This window comes from Macaca mulatta, chromosome 1 (assembly GCF_049350105.2).
Source record: "Macaca mulatta isolate MMU2019108-1 chromosome 1, T2T-MMU8v2.0, whole genome shotgun sequence".
Taxonomy (NCBI): domain Eukaryota; kingdom Metazoa; phylum Chordata; class Mammalia; order Primates; family Cercopithecidae; genus Macaca; species Macaca mulatta.
This window is the reverse complement of record NC_133406.1, coordinates 228,736,140-228,753,390: the sequence shown is the minus strand read 5'-3', so window position 1 is coordinate 228,753,390 and position 17,251 is coordinate 228,736,140. Positions and strand designations below refer to the sequence as shown.

The 17,251-nt window shown below is 50.7% G+C and overlaps 2 protein-coding genes across 38 annotated transcripts in view; both read left to right on the top strand.

Moving 5' to 3' along the window:
- PLOD1 (procollagen-lysine,2-oxoglutarate 5-dioxygenase 1) overlaps positions 1-17,251 on the top strand; it is a 158,144-nt gene that overhangs the window by 39,888 nt on the left and 101,005 nt on the right. For 2 of the 8 annotated variants that reach the window (XM_015112610.3, XM_077973846.1), the window contains exon 19: positions 977-1,862. The exons of 2 other annotated variants lie outside the window; for them this stretch is intronic. In XM_015112610.3, coding sequence (XP_014968096.2) covers positions 977-1,132 — 156 coding nt within the window. In that variant the 3' untranslated portion in view covers positions 1,133-1,862. Of the gene's footprint in view, positions 1-779; positions 1,863-3,518; positions 3,777-17,251 lie in introns of those variants that run through there. 4 more of the 8 variants (XR_013407659.1, XR_013407656.1, XR_013407658.1 and 1 more) reach the window with 4 other exon arrangements.
- Positions 7,669-17,251, top strand: part of MFN2 (mitofusin 2) — a 32,129-nt gene continuing 22,546 nt past the window's right edge. For 6 of the 30 annotated variants that reach the window (XR_013407702.1, XR_013407703.1, XR_013407714.1 and 3 more), the window contains exons 1-3: positions 7,669-7,718; positions 9,196-9,340; positions 16,292-16,470. Coding sequence is in view for 17 of the 30 variants with exons in the window: in XM_015112703.3 (XP_014968189.1) it covers positions 16,296-16,470 (175 nt within the window). In the remaining 13 variants the exon portion in view is untranslated. Of the gene's footprint in view, positions 7,912-8,913; positions 9,076-9,195; positions 9,341-10,076; positions 10,145-12,408; positions 12,600-16,291; positions 16,471-17,251 lie in introns of those variants that run through there. The other 24 variants (XR_013407707.1, XR_013407709.1, XR_013407717.1 and 21 more) reach the window with 14 other exon arrangements.

The following is a 17,251-nucleotide window of genomic DNA, read 5'->3' as shown; positions in this document are numbered from 1 at the left end:
GGACAGGCTTCCATAGCAAAGTGTTATAGCAGTGAGGTTGGGAAACTTGGTCCTCAGCTCTTATTTGTAATATCTCGTTTAATTCTCACAGCCCTGTTCTGTTTAACCCCCATGTTACAGAAGGGGAAACTGAAGCTCAGGTTGGTCACAGTTAGTAGAGGGTGGAGATGATGTTTGCCTGACTCCAAGGCTAGAGCCCTTGATCACTTACTCTTTGTTGTTTTTTTTTTTCTTTTTTGAGACAGAGGCTCACTCTGTTGCCCAGGCTGGAGTGCAGTGGAGCGACCTCAGCTCACTGCCTCCTGGGTTCAAGGAATTCTGCCTCAGCCTCCCGAGTAGCTGGGATTACAGGCGTGCGCTGCTACGCCTAGCTGGTTTTTGTATTTTTAATAGAGACACTCTGGCCGGGCGCGGTGGCTCAAGCCTGTAATCCCAGCACTTTGGGAGGCAGAGACAGGCGGATCACGAGGTCAGGAGTTCGAGACCATCCTGGCTAACACGGTGAAACCCCGTCTCTACTAAAAAATACAAAAAACTAGCCAGGCGAGGTGGCGGGCGCCTGTAGTCCCGGCTACTTGGGAGGCTGAGGCAGGAGAATGGCGTAAAAACCCGGGAGGCAGAGCTTGCAGTGAGCTGAGATCCGGCCACTGCACTCCAGCCTGGGCGACACAGCGAGACTCCGTCTCAAAAAAAAAAAAAAAAAAAAAGAGACACTCTGTTGGCCAGGCTGGTCTTGAATTCCTGACCTCAGGCGATCCACCCGCCTCGGCCTCCCAAAGTGCTGGGATTACAGGCATGACCCACCACGCCCAGCCACTACTCTTTGTTTAGTGTCTTCCTTAGGCAGCGCTTGTGGCTGTTACTCCAGAAGGCATCCCAAGGCCGGCAGTGCTGAGGGCCACTTGGCCGTGACATACGGGAGAACAGACGGGCAGGGGGCGGTGGAGAAAGGGCACTGGTGCTTTCTGTCTCCCAGGGCGGGGGCTGTCGGTTCCTGCGCTACAACTGTTCCATCCGAGCCCCGAGGAAGGGCTGGACCCTCATGCACCCTGGACGACTCACGCATTACCACGAGGGGCTCCCCACCACCAGGGGCACCCGCTACATCGCAGTCTCCTTCGTCGATCCCTAATTGACCAGACCTGACCCTCTTGGACCTTTCTTCTTTGCTGACAACCACTGCCCAGCAGCCTCTGGGACCTCGGGGTCCCGGGGAACCCAGTCCAGCCTCCTGGCTCTTGACTTCCCATTGCTCTAGGAGCCACCAATCAGAGAGATTCAGAGAGATTCCTGTAGGCCAGAGACGGAACACACCTCCATGGCTGGGGCTCTCCGTGGTGCTCTGGACCCAGCCCCTGGAGACACTGTTCACTTTTACTGCTTTGTAGTGACTCGTCCTCTCCAACCTATCTTCCTGAAAAACCAAGGCCCCCTTCCTCCACCTCTTCCGTGGGGTGAGACTTGAGCAGAACAGGGGCTTCTTCAAGTTGCCCAGAAAGACTCTGTGGGTGAGAAGCCACGGCCAGAGCTTCTCCCAGGCACAGCTGTTGCACCAGGGACTTCTGCTTCAAGTTTTGGGGTAAAGACGCCTAGATCAGACTCCAAGGGCCGTCCTGAGTTTGGGACTTCTGCCTCCGTGGCTGGTCATGAGAGCAAACTGTAGTCCCCTGGAGACAGCGACTCCAGAGAACCTCTTGGGAGACAGAAGAGGCATCGGTGCACAGCTCAGTCTTCTACTTGCCTGTGGGGAGGGGAGTGACATGTCCACACACCGTACTGGGTCACCCTGTCCTGGATGCCTCCGAAGAGAGGGACAGACCGTCAGAAACTGGAGAGTTTCTATTAAAGGTCATTTAAACCACTGAAGAGAAGATGCTCAGGGCGAGTGGGTATGCGTGCATCTTGGTGTGAGTGTCTACAGGGAGAGGTTTTAAGAGCCCTCTTTTTTTTTTTCTTGAGACGGAGTCTCGTTCTGTCTTCTAGGCTGGAGTGCAATGGTGCGATCCTGGCTTACTGCAACCCCCACCTCCCGGGTTCAAGTAATTCTCCTGCTTCAGCCTCTCAAGTAGCTGGGGTTACAGGCACCCATCACCATGCCCGGCTAATTTTTGTTTTTTTAGTAGAGACAGGGTTTCACTAGGTTGGTCTGGCTGGTCTTGAACTCCTGACCTCAGGTGATCCACCCACCTTGGCCTCCCAAAGTGCTGGGATTACAGGTGTGAGCCACCACGCCCAGCCAAGAGCCCTCTTTTTAGAGCCTTTAAGAAAGGTCGTGCTAGCTTCTCGGCCTCCCAAGTAGCTGGGATTAGAGGTATGCCCCACCATGCCCGACACATTTTTGTCATTTTTGTAGAGACGGGGTTTCACGGTGTTGGCCAGGCTGGTCTCAAACTCCTGACCTCAAGTGATCATCCGCCTTGGCCTCCCAAAGTACTGGGATTACAGGTGTGAGCCACCCCACCCAGCCTGAAAGTCTTTTAAAAGCCAGGCACAGTGGCTCATGCCTGTAATCCCAGCACTTTGGGAGACCAAGGCAGGCGGATTACCTAAGGTCAGGAGTTTGAGACCAGGCTGGCCAACGTGGTGAAATTCTGTCTCTACTAATAATACAAAAAAATTAGCTGGGTGCGGTGGCATGCACCTGTAATCCCAGCTACTCGGGAGGCTGAGGCAGGAGAATCGCTTGAACTTAGGTGGCAGAGGTTGCAATGAACCGAGATCGGGCCACTGCACTCCAGTCTGGGCGACAGAGCAAGACTCCGTCTCAATTTAAAAAAAAAAAAAAAATTGAGTCTTTTCATTTTCAAATTTGACTCATCATAAATTCAAACAGCACGAATCTTAATCTTTCTCTCATCCTTTCCCCGCAGCTGCTCAGTTCCTCTCTCTGAAAGCCACCATGTCTAATCTGTTTTTTGAAGGTTCTTGAGCTGGTTTGTGCCAACACAAGCCTATGTGTGTATTTGTGTATATTAGGGTTGTTTTTGTTTTTGTTTTTGAGATGGAGTCTTGCCCTGTTGCCTAGGCTGGAGTGCAATGTCGCAATCTTGGCTCACTGCAACCTCTGCTGCCTGGGTTCAAGCAATTCTCCTCCCTCAGCCTCATGACTAGCTGGGATTACGGGCACCCGCCACCACACCCAGCTAGTTTTTGTCCTTTTAGTAGAGACGGGGTTTCACCATGTTGGCCAGGGTGGTCTCGAACTCCTGACCGCAGATGATCCACCTGCCTCAGCCTTCCAAAGTGCTAGGATTACAGGCGTGAGCCACTGTGCCCGGCCTAGGGTTGTTTTTAACTGTTAACTTTTTTCTGATTACAAATGCATCTTCATCATGAAAAAGTCAAACAAAATAGGTAACATGGGGGGCCGGATGCTGTGGCTCACGCCTGTAATCCCAGTACTTTGGGAGGCAGAGGTGGGTGGCTCACTTGAGGTCAAGAGTTCGAGAGCAGCCTGGCCAACATGGCAAACCCCCATCTCTACAAAAAATACAAAAATTAGCCAGGTGTGGTGGCAGGTGCCTGTAATCCCAGCTACTTGGGAGGCTGAGCTGGGATAATGACTTGAACCTGGGAGGTGGAGGTTGCAGTGAGCCAAGATTGCACCACAACACTCCAACCTGGGGGACAGAACAAGAACCTGTCACCAAAAAAAAAAAAAAGTTATATGGACCGGGTGCGGTGGGAGGCCGAGGTGGGAGGATCACTTGAGGCCAGGAATTCTCAACCAGCATGGCCAACATGGCAAAACCCCATCTCTACTAAAAATACAAAAATAAGGTGGGCTTTGTGGCACATGCCTGTAATCCCAACTACTCAGGAGAATCGCTTGAACCTGGGAGGTAGAGGTTGTAGTGTAGTGAGCTGAGATCGCGCCACTGCACTCCAGCCTGGGTGACAGAGCAAGACTCTTGTCTACAAAAAAAAAAAAACAAGGTAAGGTAAGAAAGAAAGGTCTCCTGGAGTTGTACATGAATACATCAATGTGCTCTGCACCCATTCCCAATAACACTTAGCACTGCTAGGAGAGTTTTGTGATCCAGAGGGTCGAAACAAGAATTCAGCCATCTCAATGAGAAACACATGGTGATGGGTTGAAACATATCTACAAACTGCGAGATTTCCTCTACTTGCCGGGCAAGTTTGCAGATGTGTTTCAGAGAGAGCCTAGCTGCTGGGCAGAGTACAAGACTAAATGCCTGGGAATGGATTCAGAGGCTCCTACAGCAGTCCAGGCAAGTGACCAGAGCCTAGACCAATGCTTGCAGGGAAGTTAAGGGAAGAGGAGGGAGTGGGCAGGAGAGATGTTTAGGAGAGAGAATACCCAGGCTTCCACCTGACTTGGGCAAGATTATGTTAAGGAAAAGGAAGGCTGGGCATGGTGGCTCACGCCTGTAGTCCCATTACTTTGGGAGGCCGAGGCGGGTGGATCACCTGAGGTCAGGAGTGAGACCAGCCTGGCCAACATGGTGAAACCCCATCTCTACTAAAAATACAAAAATTAGCCAGGCATGGTGGTGTACACCTGTAATCCCAGCTAGTGGGGAGACTGAGGCGGGAGAATTGCCTGAGGTGGAGGTTGCGGTGAGCCAGGATGGTGCCACTGCGCTCCAGTCTGGGCAACAGCGAGAGCGTCTCAAAAAAAAAAAAAAAAAAAAAAAAAAGGAAATGGAATTTATAGTTCCTGCCCTCAGAATGGAAGTGGAATTTAGAGTTCCTCCCTTAGGGAGTCCAGAGATTGTGGAGGAGGAAACAATCCGACCCAGTACAAGGCAGCTAGCAACTGAGGCCCCAAGACGTGCCACATCCCAGACAGGGCCCTGTCTGCATCCTGAGGCCAAGTCTGCGTGTGGCCCCACACACAGTCAGACCCGCGGGGCACTAGGCTACTCAGAGGGCAGTGTGGGCAGGACAGCTCCCTTTGGCCATCCTCACAGGAGACTGATAAACCATTCAGTTTGATATCAGAGTACTGATTCGCCTCTTGAGGTTATTTGTGGCAACAAATTGAAGTTGTTCTACCGTGGTGATACAGCAGCACCATCCCATAGAATTACAATTTGAGCCACAAATGCAAGGTACTTATGTAATTTTTGAAGGGGTGGCCTGCCCCTCCACACCTGTGGGCGTTTCTCGTTAGGTGGAACAAGAGACTTGAGAAAAGAAATGAGACACAGAGACAAAGTATAGAGAAAGAAGAAGTGGGCCCAGGGGACCGGCGCTCAGCATACAGAGGACCCACGCCGGCACCGGTCTCTGAGTTCCCTTAGTATTTATTGATCATTATCTTTACCATCTTAAAGAAAAAGAAGTGGCAGGATAATAGGATCATTATAGGGAGAAAGTCAGCACTAAGACATATGAATAAAGTTCTCTGTGACATGAATAAGTTTAAGGAAAAGTGCCGTGCCTTGATATGCATATGCAAACATCTCCATAAACCTTTTTAGTGCATAAAGAGCAGCATTGCGCTAGCAAGTCCCGCCTTTTGCCCTAAGGCGGTTTTCTCCTTTCTCAGTTAAGAGAACATACAATCGGGTTTTATACCCAGATGTTCCATTGCCCAGGGACGGGCAGGAGACAGATGCTTTTCTCTCTGCCAACAACCGCCAAGAGGCCTTCTTTCCTCTTGTACTAGTCCTCCTCAGCACAGACCCTTCACGGGTGTCAGGCTGGGGGGCGATCAGGTCTTTCCCATGCCACGAGGCCATATTTCAGACTATCACATGGGGAGAAACCTTGGACAATACCTAGCTTTCCTAGGCAGAGGTCCCTGCGACCTTTGGCAGTGTGCGTATCCCTGGGTACTTGAGATTAAGAGAATGGTGATGACTTTTAACCAGCAAGCTGCCTTCAGGCATTTGTTTAACAAAGCACACCCTGCACAGCCCAAAATCCTTTAAACCTTGAGTCACCATAGCACATGTCTCTTGCAAGGACAAGGTTGGGGGTAGGGTCACAATCAGATTAACAGCATCTCAAATACAGAACAAAATGGAATCTCTTATGTCTACTTCTTTCTATATAGACACAGTAACAGGCTGATCTCTCTTTTCCCCACAATTTTACATTTTCTAGTAGCCACATTTTTAAAAGTAAAAAGAAACAGGTGCAATTAATCTTAGTAATGTATTTAACCCAAATGATCCAAAATATTATCACTTCAACATGTAATCAGCATATAAATATTAATGAGCTAATAGCCCTGCACTGTGGCAGGTACCTGTAACCCAGCATTTTGGGAAGCTGAGGCAGGAGATTGCTTGACTCCAGGAGTCCAGGAGTCCAGGAGACCAGCCTGGGTAACAAAGTGAAATGCTTACCCATGTCTACCAAAAATAAATATTAGGCATGGCTGCAGCATCTGTGCTCCCAGCTACTCAGGAGGCTGAGTGAGGTGGGAGGATTACTTGAGCCCAGGAGTTCGAGGCTGCAGTGAGCCGTGATTGCACCACTGCACTACAGCCTGAGTGACAGAGTGAGACTCTGGCTCAAAAATATACATTTTTTCTTTTTTTGAGACGGAGTCTCTGTTGCCCAGGCTGGAGTGCAGTGGCACGATCTCGGCTCACTGCAACCTCTGCCCCCGTGTTCAAGCCATTCTGCTTCTTCCTCCTGAGTGCACCATCACACCTGGCTAATTTTTGTATTTTTAGTACAGACGGGGTTTCACCGTGTTGGCCAGGCTGGTCTTGAACTCCCGACCTCAAGAGATCCACCTGCCTCGCCCTCCCAAAATTCTGGAATTATAGGCATGAGCCACCGCGTGCAGTCGATATTTTTTTTCCTAAAAAGTGAGATAGTTTAACAGTCTTTTTTGTCCTAAGTCTTTTAGCGCATCTCCGTTTGCACTGGCTCAGGACTTGAGAGCCACATGTGGCTAGTGGCTACTGTTCTGGCGCGCTCAGGCTTGGAGCCTTCCCTGCGGAGGCCAAGTCCTGCAGGGGACCTGTTTGCTGCGGTTTCCTAGTGTCTGGCACATCACTGGGGCCCAGTGATCTGGGTAACCATGTGAGCTTGGGTACCCTCCCCTCTCCGTCTCTTGGGACTGCTGTGGAGATTAAACACAGCGGCGGATGTTAGAGACGCAGTTCAGTCACTAGCATTGATTCGCCCTTGTTGCTGCTGTTCTTTGCTCAAAGGCGACTGAAGGGCAGGCAGCACGTCCAGGCTCGCTTCTGTCTGCCCGATGAGTCACTTCACCCTAGGCCTGGCCCTCCAGAGAGCACTCCTCTAAGATTACAGAATGCAAATCTGGATTCCAGAGCTGGCAGAGGCCCCAGGGTCAGGCTCTAGGACAACCCGCGAAAGAGCGGGAACCTCTACTCCATGCCCTTGGTTTTTCAAAGCCCCTTGACAGCTTGAGGCTCCGCCCCACTCTGCCCCGCCCCCCAGCTCCCGCCGACGCCCACCGGAACTACAGCCCCCACAATGCAGCGGGAGTCCGAGCCGCTGCGTCATCGGCTTGGGACGCGCCGGCGGAGGCGTCGCGCGCTGAGGCGCCGCTCGAAGTGTCCAGTCGCGGGGCCGCAGAGGCGTAAGGAGTAGGCGGGGCGAGCCAGCTGGGCTCAGGGTCCACCAGCTCATCCGGGTCGAGGGGCAATCCTGAGGCGACTGGTGACGCGCGCGTCCCTTTCCCTCCTCTCGGCTCCCCCCGCGGTGGCGCTTGTTGGTGACGTAGTGAGTGTGATGGCCACCGCGAGGCCGGGAAGGTGAAGGTGAGAGGGCGAGCAAGCCGGGGTGGCGGGGACTGGCCCGGCCCGGCCGGGCAAGTCCTGAGCAGCTCGGCGTAGGCCGACGGGATTCTGGGGCCACGGGGGTCTGAGATGCAGTCAAGCGAGGATCCCCACTCTCAGGCCTCGCCGCAGGCCCTGAGAGGAGGGGGCGGGCCACGGGACCTGGGACTGGGAGGTGGGCTGTCCTGTAGCTTCTCATTGTCCCCGCCTTTCCACCCTTCACGGCAACGTTCTACCCCTGCCGCTTTTCTGTTTTTCATCCAGTCTTCATTTTGCCAGCATTTACTCAGCACCTGATAGGTGTCCACGTTCACCGCGGGAGCGCCCTGCCCTCCCCACTTTGAACACTTACTACCCTCTCGTTCAACCCTGTTTACTTGTATGACTTCTCACCGGACTCTAAGGCCCTGGAGGGCAGGACTATTTCTTATCCATTCCTAACGTGGCGCCTGACACACATACAGAAGGCACACAGAAAATGTTGAATAAATAGCTGTTTAGACGCACGAAGGCAGAACTGCCCGTTACCCCCTCTCGTACTCCTTCATTGCCCTCTTTCTTTAAATTCTCAATCATCTCTCTCTCTTCTACCCAGAAAAAGGCTCTGGTTATCCGCCTCTGGTGTCCCAAGGTTTAGGGCTTGGGGGAGGAAGGCAGCTCAATGTAGTTAAACAAGGAAGGAGGCCGGTCGCAGTGGATCACACCTGTAATCCCAGCACTTTGGAAGGCGGAGGCGGGTGGATCACCTGAGGTCAGGAGTTCGAGACCAGCCTGGTCAACATGGTGAAACCCCGTCTGTGCCAAAAACAAAAATTAGCCAGGCTTGCTGGCACACGCCTGTAATCCCAGTTACTCAGGAGGCTGAGGCAGGAGAATCGCTTGAACCCGGGAAGCGGAGGTTGAGCTGAGATCGCACCACTGCACTCCAGGAGCTTTGGAGTCAAAGGGAGCTAATATTTCAAATCCCAGCTTAGACAATCGACTAACAGTCTATAAATCTTCAAGTATTCCAGCCCTCTGTTTGCCCCATAGAATTGATAATTAAGTGAGATACTTCACAGTAGCTGAATACATTGGCTTTCAGTCAGTTCTTCTGTTGCTCAGTAATCAGCTGTTCCACAATCCTCAAGCCCAGTTTTTTTCCTGGTTTTGCTCTGTCCTCCTCTCCCCTCTCTAGATGTACCTTTCTCAGGGCTCCTGCAGGGACCTCCCTGGTGCCTCAAACCCGCACATGGCAGAACACATGTTTGTGCATAGCCAGGATTGGTCCCACACCTCTGCGTTTTTTTCCCCAGGGCACTTCCTCACATGCCGGTGCAACTCCACAATACCTCAATGAGTAAGCTTCCCTCAGGGATGAGTTTGTTTGGCTTGAAACCTGATTAGACATGTTTTGTACACCAGTGTTTTTTTTGGGGGGGAGGACACCTGATCTATCTCCCTTTTCTTTTCTAATAAGTCAGGACTGGTGGAGTCAACACAGTCAATCAATAACCAACCTCAACCTGAGACAAGACAGAAGAGAACTCAGAATCTTTTTGTCTTTTGAACTCCAGCCATGTCCATGATGCCTACCTTGTGAAGATCTCTCACCATCCAAAAAAGTGAGTAGTAGCTGTTACTTCTGGCACCCTGGATTTGAGTTGAGTGGACAGGGGCATGCTCTCCTGGACCTCTGGTGGCAAGTCTCTTGGATGGCATCCTCTTTGTATAGAGCCACAGCTTTCTAACTTCTGTTGAAAAACTGCTGTTGGCCGGGCGCGGTGGCTCAAGCCTGTAATCCCAGCACTTTGGGAGGCTGAGACGGGCGGATCACGAGGTCAGGAGATCGAGACCATCCTGGCTAACACGGTGAAACCCCGTCTCTACTAAAAAAAAAAAATACAAAAAAGTAGCCGGGTGAGGTGGCGGGCGCCTGTAGTCCCAGCTACTCGGGAGGCTGAGGCAGGAGAATGGCGTAAACCTGGGAGGCGGAGCTTGCAGTGAGCTGAGATCCGGCCACTGCACCCCAGCCTGGGCGGCAGAGCAAGACTCCATCTCAAAAAAAAAAAAAAAGAAAGAAAAACTGCTGTATCTCTTTTCTACTTCCGTGAAGGATTTCGCTGGTTGCTTAGAGAGCCTGTTTAAAAGTTGACAGTTCAGGAAGTGGCTGGGATCTCTTGGGCTCCCCGAAGAATTAGTCTGTGTCTCCCTCATTTGGTCTTCTCTGCAGTGCTGGCTCTTCCCCGTCTCTGCCCAGCACAGATTGGCTCCTTGTCACTGCTCTTCTAAGATTCTGCTTTGTCCCCTTTACCCTGTATCCTCTTTTGTTTCGATTTCTCAGCTTCTCCTCTTTTCCAGTTGTGCCAGCAGACGATCCGTGGATCCATTTTATTTTCCCTGCTAGGAGTTGCTGTACATAACACTGGGTAAGGAGGTGGTGTGGATTCAGGGACTGTGCTTGGGATCCAAACACACCTTGCAGTGAATTTTGCTACTGTTGTCTCTACTCCCAAGATACCTAATACTCCGTGACTGATAGCCTAGGTTGAGGCAAAACTTTGGACCACCTTGGAGGGCTAATAGCAGTTTCCATTTAGAACTAGGTTCATTTCTGGTCTTAGGTTAATATTTGTCAATACTGTGCCCCGGCGCACTTTTTGGGGGTAGGAGTGAGAGAGTACCAGAAAGAATGGGCCTTTCCCTAAAGCGTTATCCTCGGGTTTTTTATTTTATTTTATTTTTTATTTTTATTTTTTATTTATTTTATTTTATTTTTGAGATGGAGTCTTGCTCTGTCGCCCAGGCTGGAGTGCAGTGGCACAATCTCGGCTCACTGCAAGCTCCACCTCCCGGGTTCACGCCATTCTCCTGCCTCAGCCTCCCGAGTAGCTGGGACTATAGGCGCCCACCACCACGCCCGGCTAATTTTTTGTATTTTTAGTGGAAACAGGGTTTCACTGTGTTAGCCAGGATGGTCTCGATCTCCTGACCTCGTGATCCGCCCACCTCGGCCTCCCAAAGTTCTGGGATTATAGGCGTGAGCTACCGCACCCGGCCCGGGATTTTAAAAACTATTACACAGAAGGGTTTTTTAATTGAATATATTTGTGAAATGCTGAATTCAATACAGTTAAACTAGTGTCTTTACAACAAGCCTTCCTTCACAAACTCTTTGCTGTGCTGGTGTGCTCCACTGAGGGGAATAGTAGCGTATGGTGTTTTACAAACTGATTCTACTATTGAACCTTCTTTAGGTGGAATATTGGGTGCAAGTAGAGTTCTGTGGACCACACTTTGGGAAGTGCTGCCAGAGACTATCCAAAACTGTAATCTCCAGAGCACTTATGAGGCAGTCACAGCTTGAAGTGTGACGCTTAGTGTGTAACTGATACTGGAGCCAGGCTCTCAGGCTATGCTTGTGGGATGGTCCCCACGTGCCTGTGGCGACGAGCTCTGTGGTGAAGCAGAGATTATCAAGGCTTTCCAGAGGAGGAGCAGGAACCCAGCTGCCCCGCATCACTCCGGAGGAGTAGGGAGTCAGCAGTCAAAGCCTTGAGATAATTGGGGGACACAGGATGTGACAAAAACCGGGTCTGTGATGTTGTTTGTTCTCTATGAGGCATCAGAGGAGGCTTCATGGAGGGAGTGACACTTGAATTGGGTGTAGAAGGACAGTAGGAGTATGCCAAATGGGTGGAAAAGGAAGGAGGACTCCAGGCAGAAAGCAGCTCATGCAACACAAATGTGGAATCTTAGCTTGCAAGTTAGCAGAGCCAGATAAATCAGGCAGAGTTTGGAGGGGTTGACGGTAGGTTTTACGCCAGGGGTTTGGAGGCTGCTGCAGGTTGGTTATTGGTGAGAGCAGGGAGGCTCCTGGATCGGCTGTGCTCCTAGCAGACCTTGTAACCTGGAGCTCCCAAGCTTCTACTGGTGTACACGCTGTTAAGTCTTGCAGTTAGTGAGCACTAATGCTTTTGGTTTTATATCCCCTGGGCTTGCAAACATTGACCAGAACTTAAAGGCATCTGCTTCTGATAGTGGGGAACTTGCTTCCTGCAGCAAGTCACTTCTGGGGTGGGGTATCGCTGATCCTTCCCCAGCTGACCTGTGTATTTGATCTCCGTGGTAACGGACAAGGGAGTGGTGTGTGTGGGGTGAGTTGGCAGACTTGTCTCTGCCCTCCCTGAAGGCTGGATTTTCATGGAGAGAGTCTTGTGATCTTGCTGGTAGAGTTTGTTGTTATTGCTTTATAACATGTAAAGCTGCTTTTAGCTCTTACTGTATGTGAAGCACGTTGCTTGCATCATCAGCTTTAGTCTTCTCACAGTTGAGATGGTATTATGGTGTGAGGATATGGGTTTCATCCACGGACCCAGGCCTGTAACTCCTATCTATAGCCCTTGTTCTGGTTTCATGTTATAATGTTAGATGTGGTAGGCCTCAGGGGCAGGCCTCTGACCTTCTCCTGCTCTCCTTCCACCCTAATCTTTCCCCACCTTTCTGACTGTGGGCCTTAAAACCCTCCCCTGAGAGGGTTGGATCCTGTATCCTGGGGGAAGGAATGCTGATGTCATGAAGCTTCCATAAAAATCCAAGAGGACAGAGTTCAGGGAGCTTGCAAATACCGGAACATGCGGAGGTTCCTGGAGAGAGGCCTGCTTAGGGAGGGCACAGAAGCTACACGCCTCTTCCCCCGTACCTCGCCCTAAGCATTTCTTTATCTGTATCCTTTGCGATAGCCCTCATAACCCAGTAAACATAAGTGTTTCCCTGGGTTAGGTAAGCTGCTCCATCAAATTAATCAAACTCAAAGAGGGGGTCATGGGAACCTCAGCCTAAAGCCAGTCGGTCAGAAGTTCTGGAGGCCCAGACTTGCGACTGGTATGTTTGAGGCGTGGTGGTGGAGAGGTGGGGCAGTCCTGGGGACTGAGCCCTCACCCCGTGGGATCTGACATTCTCTCCGGGTAGACAGTGTGAGAACTGAGTGAGAGGACACCCAGCTGGTGTCCGCTGCTTGGGGTGGGGAAGAAACCCCCTCACATTTGGTCACAGAAGTCTCTTGTGTTGATGATTATGGTGTGAGAGTAGAGAAAAAAGACAGTTTGAGACAGTTTTTCTCTGCAATAGGTGTCTTGTTTGTTGTACACATGAAGAAACCAAGGTTCTGTGATGAAATAACTTGCTTAAGTTTCAGCAGCCCAGAAATAATATAGTCACAATTTGAACCTGGCTCTGCCTGATTACAAAACCTGTCATAGGTAGTACTATACCATGCCCCATCCCTGATCCCTTTTTTTTTTCTTTTTTTTTTTCTTTTTTTTAAGAGAGAGACTCTCGCTCTGTCACCCAGGCTGGAGCACAGTGGTGAGATCTTAGCTCACTGCAACTTCCACCTCCCAGGTTCAAGTGGTTCTCCTGCCTCGGCCTCTGGAGTGGCTGGGACTACAGGCATGCGCCACCACACCCAGCTAATTTTTTGTATTTTTTTTTTTTTTTTTTTTTTTTGAGACGGAGTCTCGCTGTGTCACCCAGGCTGGAGTGCTGTGGCCGGATCTCAGCTCACTGCAAGCTCCGCCTCCCGGGTTCACGCCATTCTCCTGCCTCAGCCTCCCGAGTAGCTGGGACTACAGGCGCCCGCCACCTCACCCGGCTAGTTTTTTTTTTGTATTTTTTAGTAGAGACAGGGTTTCACCGTGTTAGCCAGGATGGTCTCGATCTCCTGACCTTGTGATCCGCTCGTCTCAGCCTCCCAAAGTGCTGGGATTACAGGCTTGAGCCACCGCACCCGGCCATTTTTTGTATTTTTAGTAGAGATGGGGTTTCACCATGTTGGCCAGGCTGGTCTTGAACTCCTGACCTTAGGTGAGCTGCCTGCCTCGGCTTCCCAAAGTGCTGGAATTACAGACATGAGCCACCGTGCCTGGCCCCTGATCTCTTTTCTTTTCCTTTTGGGTGGCTTTCCTCTTGTGCCTGCCACATCCCCTCTTTCTCGAACAGTCTGATCTGCCAGGCCATGGCAAGCCTGATTTCAGTGCACTTTTCCTTTGCTGCTTTGGAAGAGTGAGAGTAGCATTTTCTTTGCAGTTTCCTTCCTCAGAGCTGTGCTGTCTTTAAGCCCTGCACATATGGCTTCCATGCTGAGAAGACATCTCTCATAGCTGTGGCGTCATGCTGAGGAGGAATGTAGAAACGGAAGTGGGGTCACTTCCTTCCCTCATCTCCAGAGGAATCATTAACATTGCACAAGAACTTGTTGGTTTGGGCACACATGTGGGTCGCTATCCCACTTTGGGTTGGTCTGTCTTCTGCCCACTCTTTGGGATGGTTAGTTCCTAAACATCCGTTGTGGCATTTGGTCTTCATGTACCTCTTCTGGGTGTTCTTTCTGCTTTTCAGGACCTTCTGCAACATACTTTGGTCCCATTTGGAAGTTTCTCGTGTGCTTGCTCGGGAGCAACACCTCATTTCTCGTCTAGAGAGAGTGAGCTTGCTGCTGGGTGGAGAACTGAGGGCCCTAAGATTAGGGTGGCTGGGGAGGCAGTGACAGACCCAGGCACAGTCAGCTGTGCACACGCCCCCTCATCCAGGAGGGCCTTTGCCCTTTGACTTCCTAGGATCGGTGGGCTCTGCTCAAGAAGTACCTTTCGCCACAGTGGGAACTCTGAGGGACCTGGCAGGGATCTACTTTTGGGGTCAGAATTCCCAGTCTTACCCTGGACACTACCTTCTGGTGTGTCTGCCTCTTTTTGAGCTTTTTTTTTTTTTTTTTGAGATAGAGTCTTGCTCTATCACTCAGGCTGGAGTGCAATGGCGCGATCTTAGCTCACTGCAACTTCCACCTCCCCGGTTCAAGCAATTCTTGTGCCTCGACCTCCCAAGTAGCTGGTATTACAGGTGCCTGCCACCATGCCTGGCTAATTTTTGTATTTTTAGTCAAGGTGGGGTTTCACCACGTTGTTCAGGCTGGTCTTGAACTCCTGACCTCAAATGATTCACCCACCTCATCCTCCCAGAGTGCTGGGATTACAGGCATGAGCCATCGCGCCCTGCCCAACATTTCTGAGCCACCGCGCCCGGCCCAACACTTTGTTTATTGTAAGTCTTTTTTTTTTTTTTGAGACAGAGTCTCACTCTGTCACCCAGGCTGGAGTGCAGTGGTGCAATCTCAGCTCACTACAACCTCCACCTCCCAGGTTCAAGCGATTCTTCTGTCTCACTCATCCTCCTGAGTAGCTAGGATTACGGGCATGCACCACCACACCCGACTAATTTTTGTATTTTTTGTAGAGACAGGGCTTCACCATGTTGGCCAGGCTGGGCTTAAACTCCTAACCTCAAGTGATCCACCCACTTCAGCCTCCCAAAGTGCTGGGATTACAGGTGTGAGCCACCGCACCCGGCCATATTATCACAGTCTATTTTTGTGTGACTATCTCTTGCTCTCATTCAATCCCACACATCTTTGTAGCTTATCTTTTCATATAAGAATAACATTTTAGAGGTCATGAGACTTGACTCCAAAGTCCTAGAGGTCTTTGGTCAAAGGTCAAAAGAGGTGGGGCATAGTGGGAGGGCTGGGCTGGGAGGGCTCCGCCTCTCAGGTTCAAGCAATTCTCTACTTCAGCTTCCCAAGTAACTGGAATTATACACGGCCGCCACCACAACCGGCTAAATTTTTTTGTATTTTTAGTAGAGATGGGGTTTCATCATGTTGGCCAGGCTGGTCTTGAACTCTTGACCTTGTGATCCACCTGTCTCAGCCTCCCAAAGTGCTGGGATTACAGGCATGATCCACCATGCCCGGCTGGTTTTTTTTTTTTTTAAATAGAGACGGGGATCCTGTGTTGCCTAGGCTGGTCTCAAACTCCTAAGGTCAAGCGATCTGCCTGCCTTGGCCTCTCAAAGTGCTGGGATTACAGGTATAAGCCACTGAACCCGCCCCCTAACCAGTAGTGTTTTTATGTGGTCTTGCTCTGTCTCCCAGGCTAGAGTGCAGTGGACCAATCATAGGTCACTACAGCCCAAACTCCTGGGCTCAAGTGACCCTCCCGCCTCAGTCTCTCAAGTAGCTAGGACTGCAGATGCATGCCACTGTGTCAGGCTAATTTTATTTTATTTTATCTCATATTTTGAGACAAAGTTTCACCCTGTCACCCAGGCTGGAGTACAATGACGTGATCTCAGTTCATTGCAGCCTCCATCTCCCAGGTTCAAGCGATTCTTCTGCCTCAGTCTCCCGAGTAGCTGGGATTACAGGTGTGTGCCACCAGACCTGGCTAATTATTGTATTTTTAGTACAGACGGGGTTTCACCATGTTGGCCAGGCTGGTCTTGAACTCCTGACCTCAGGTGATCCGCGTGCCTCGGGCTCCCAAAGTTCTGAGAAACAGGGGTGAGCCACCGTGCCCAGCCTGAGACACTTCTTATCTCACCATCCTTTGTTCTAGTCCTGGAGGTTGCAGTGACCTGAGATCCCCATATTCTTGATTCTCCCCCAAGCATTCCACCATCCTTCCAGCAGGATGTCCCGAGGTAGGTATCGCTGTGTTCGCTCACATTGGCTTCTCTTGCAGCGCAATGTCCCTGCTCTTCTCTCGATGCAACACTATCGTCACAGTCAAGAAAGATAAGAGACACATGGCTGAAGTGAATGCTTCCCCACTCAAGCACTTTGTCACTGCCAAGAAGAAGATCAATGGCATTTTTGAGCAGCTGGGGGCCTACATCCAGGAGAGCGCCACCTTCCTTGAAGGTAAGGGGGCACCTGCTCAGCCAGGCCCACTCTTACCTGTTTAGATGTTTAGCTAGTGGGATTTGTGGGTGGGGAAGTATAGCTCTGCTCTTCGGGAACTCATGCCCAGATAGCCTCAGAAATGCTCTGCTCTTGAAATCATGTGGAATTGGATTCTGGGGAGATGAGGCCAGGAAGACAAGGGAACTGCCATTTAGTAATTACTTTAGAAGTCCACAGGTTTCGTTTCATTTAATCATGAAAGATAGGTGAATCTTATCCCCATCTACAAGGCAAGCAAATTGAGGTTTGAGAGTTGTCGGATACCTTGTAAGTAATAGATCAGGGCTTTGCCCAGGTGTCTCCAACTCCAGAGCCCATGTGTTTTCCTTTGCCTAGTTCTGGCTGCCATTAATACCAGGCACTGTTTGGGTGTCAGTGATGCCTGACCGGGGCGCCCTCTCTTTTATATTTTTAGATTGGTGACAGAACTATAGGAAACTCATGTCACCTGTGCCTTTTCTACTAGTTACTAATTTGAGCCCAACCTCTAGTTCCTTGTCTATCAGCAGAGAAGGACTGGTTCCCGGGGCCCCGCTCGTCTGAGTGACAACTCCAGCGCTTGCTTCCTCAGGCTCCCTCTTTAGAAGGGCACTTTGGCGCCAGGTCCTGAGATTGTCTGTGGAGACCCAGTAGCTGAGTCTTATCTGCCCTTGGTTTCCTCACTTGTGAAAGGGGGCTCAGGTGTGAACAGTGGTTTCAGATTCTAGTCTGCAGAACCCTAGAAGTTCAGTGGTGGGGC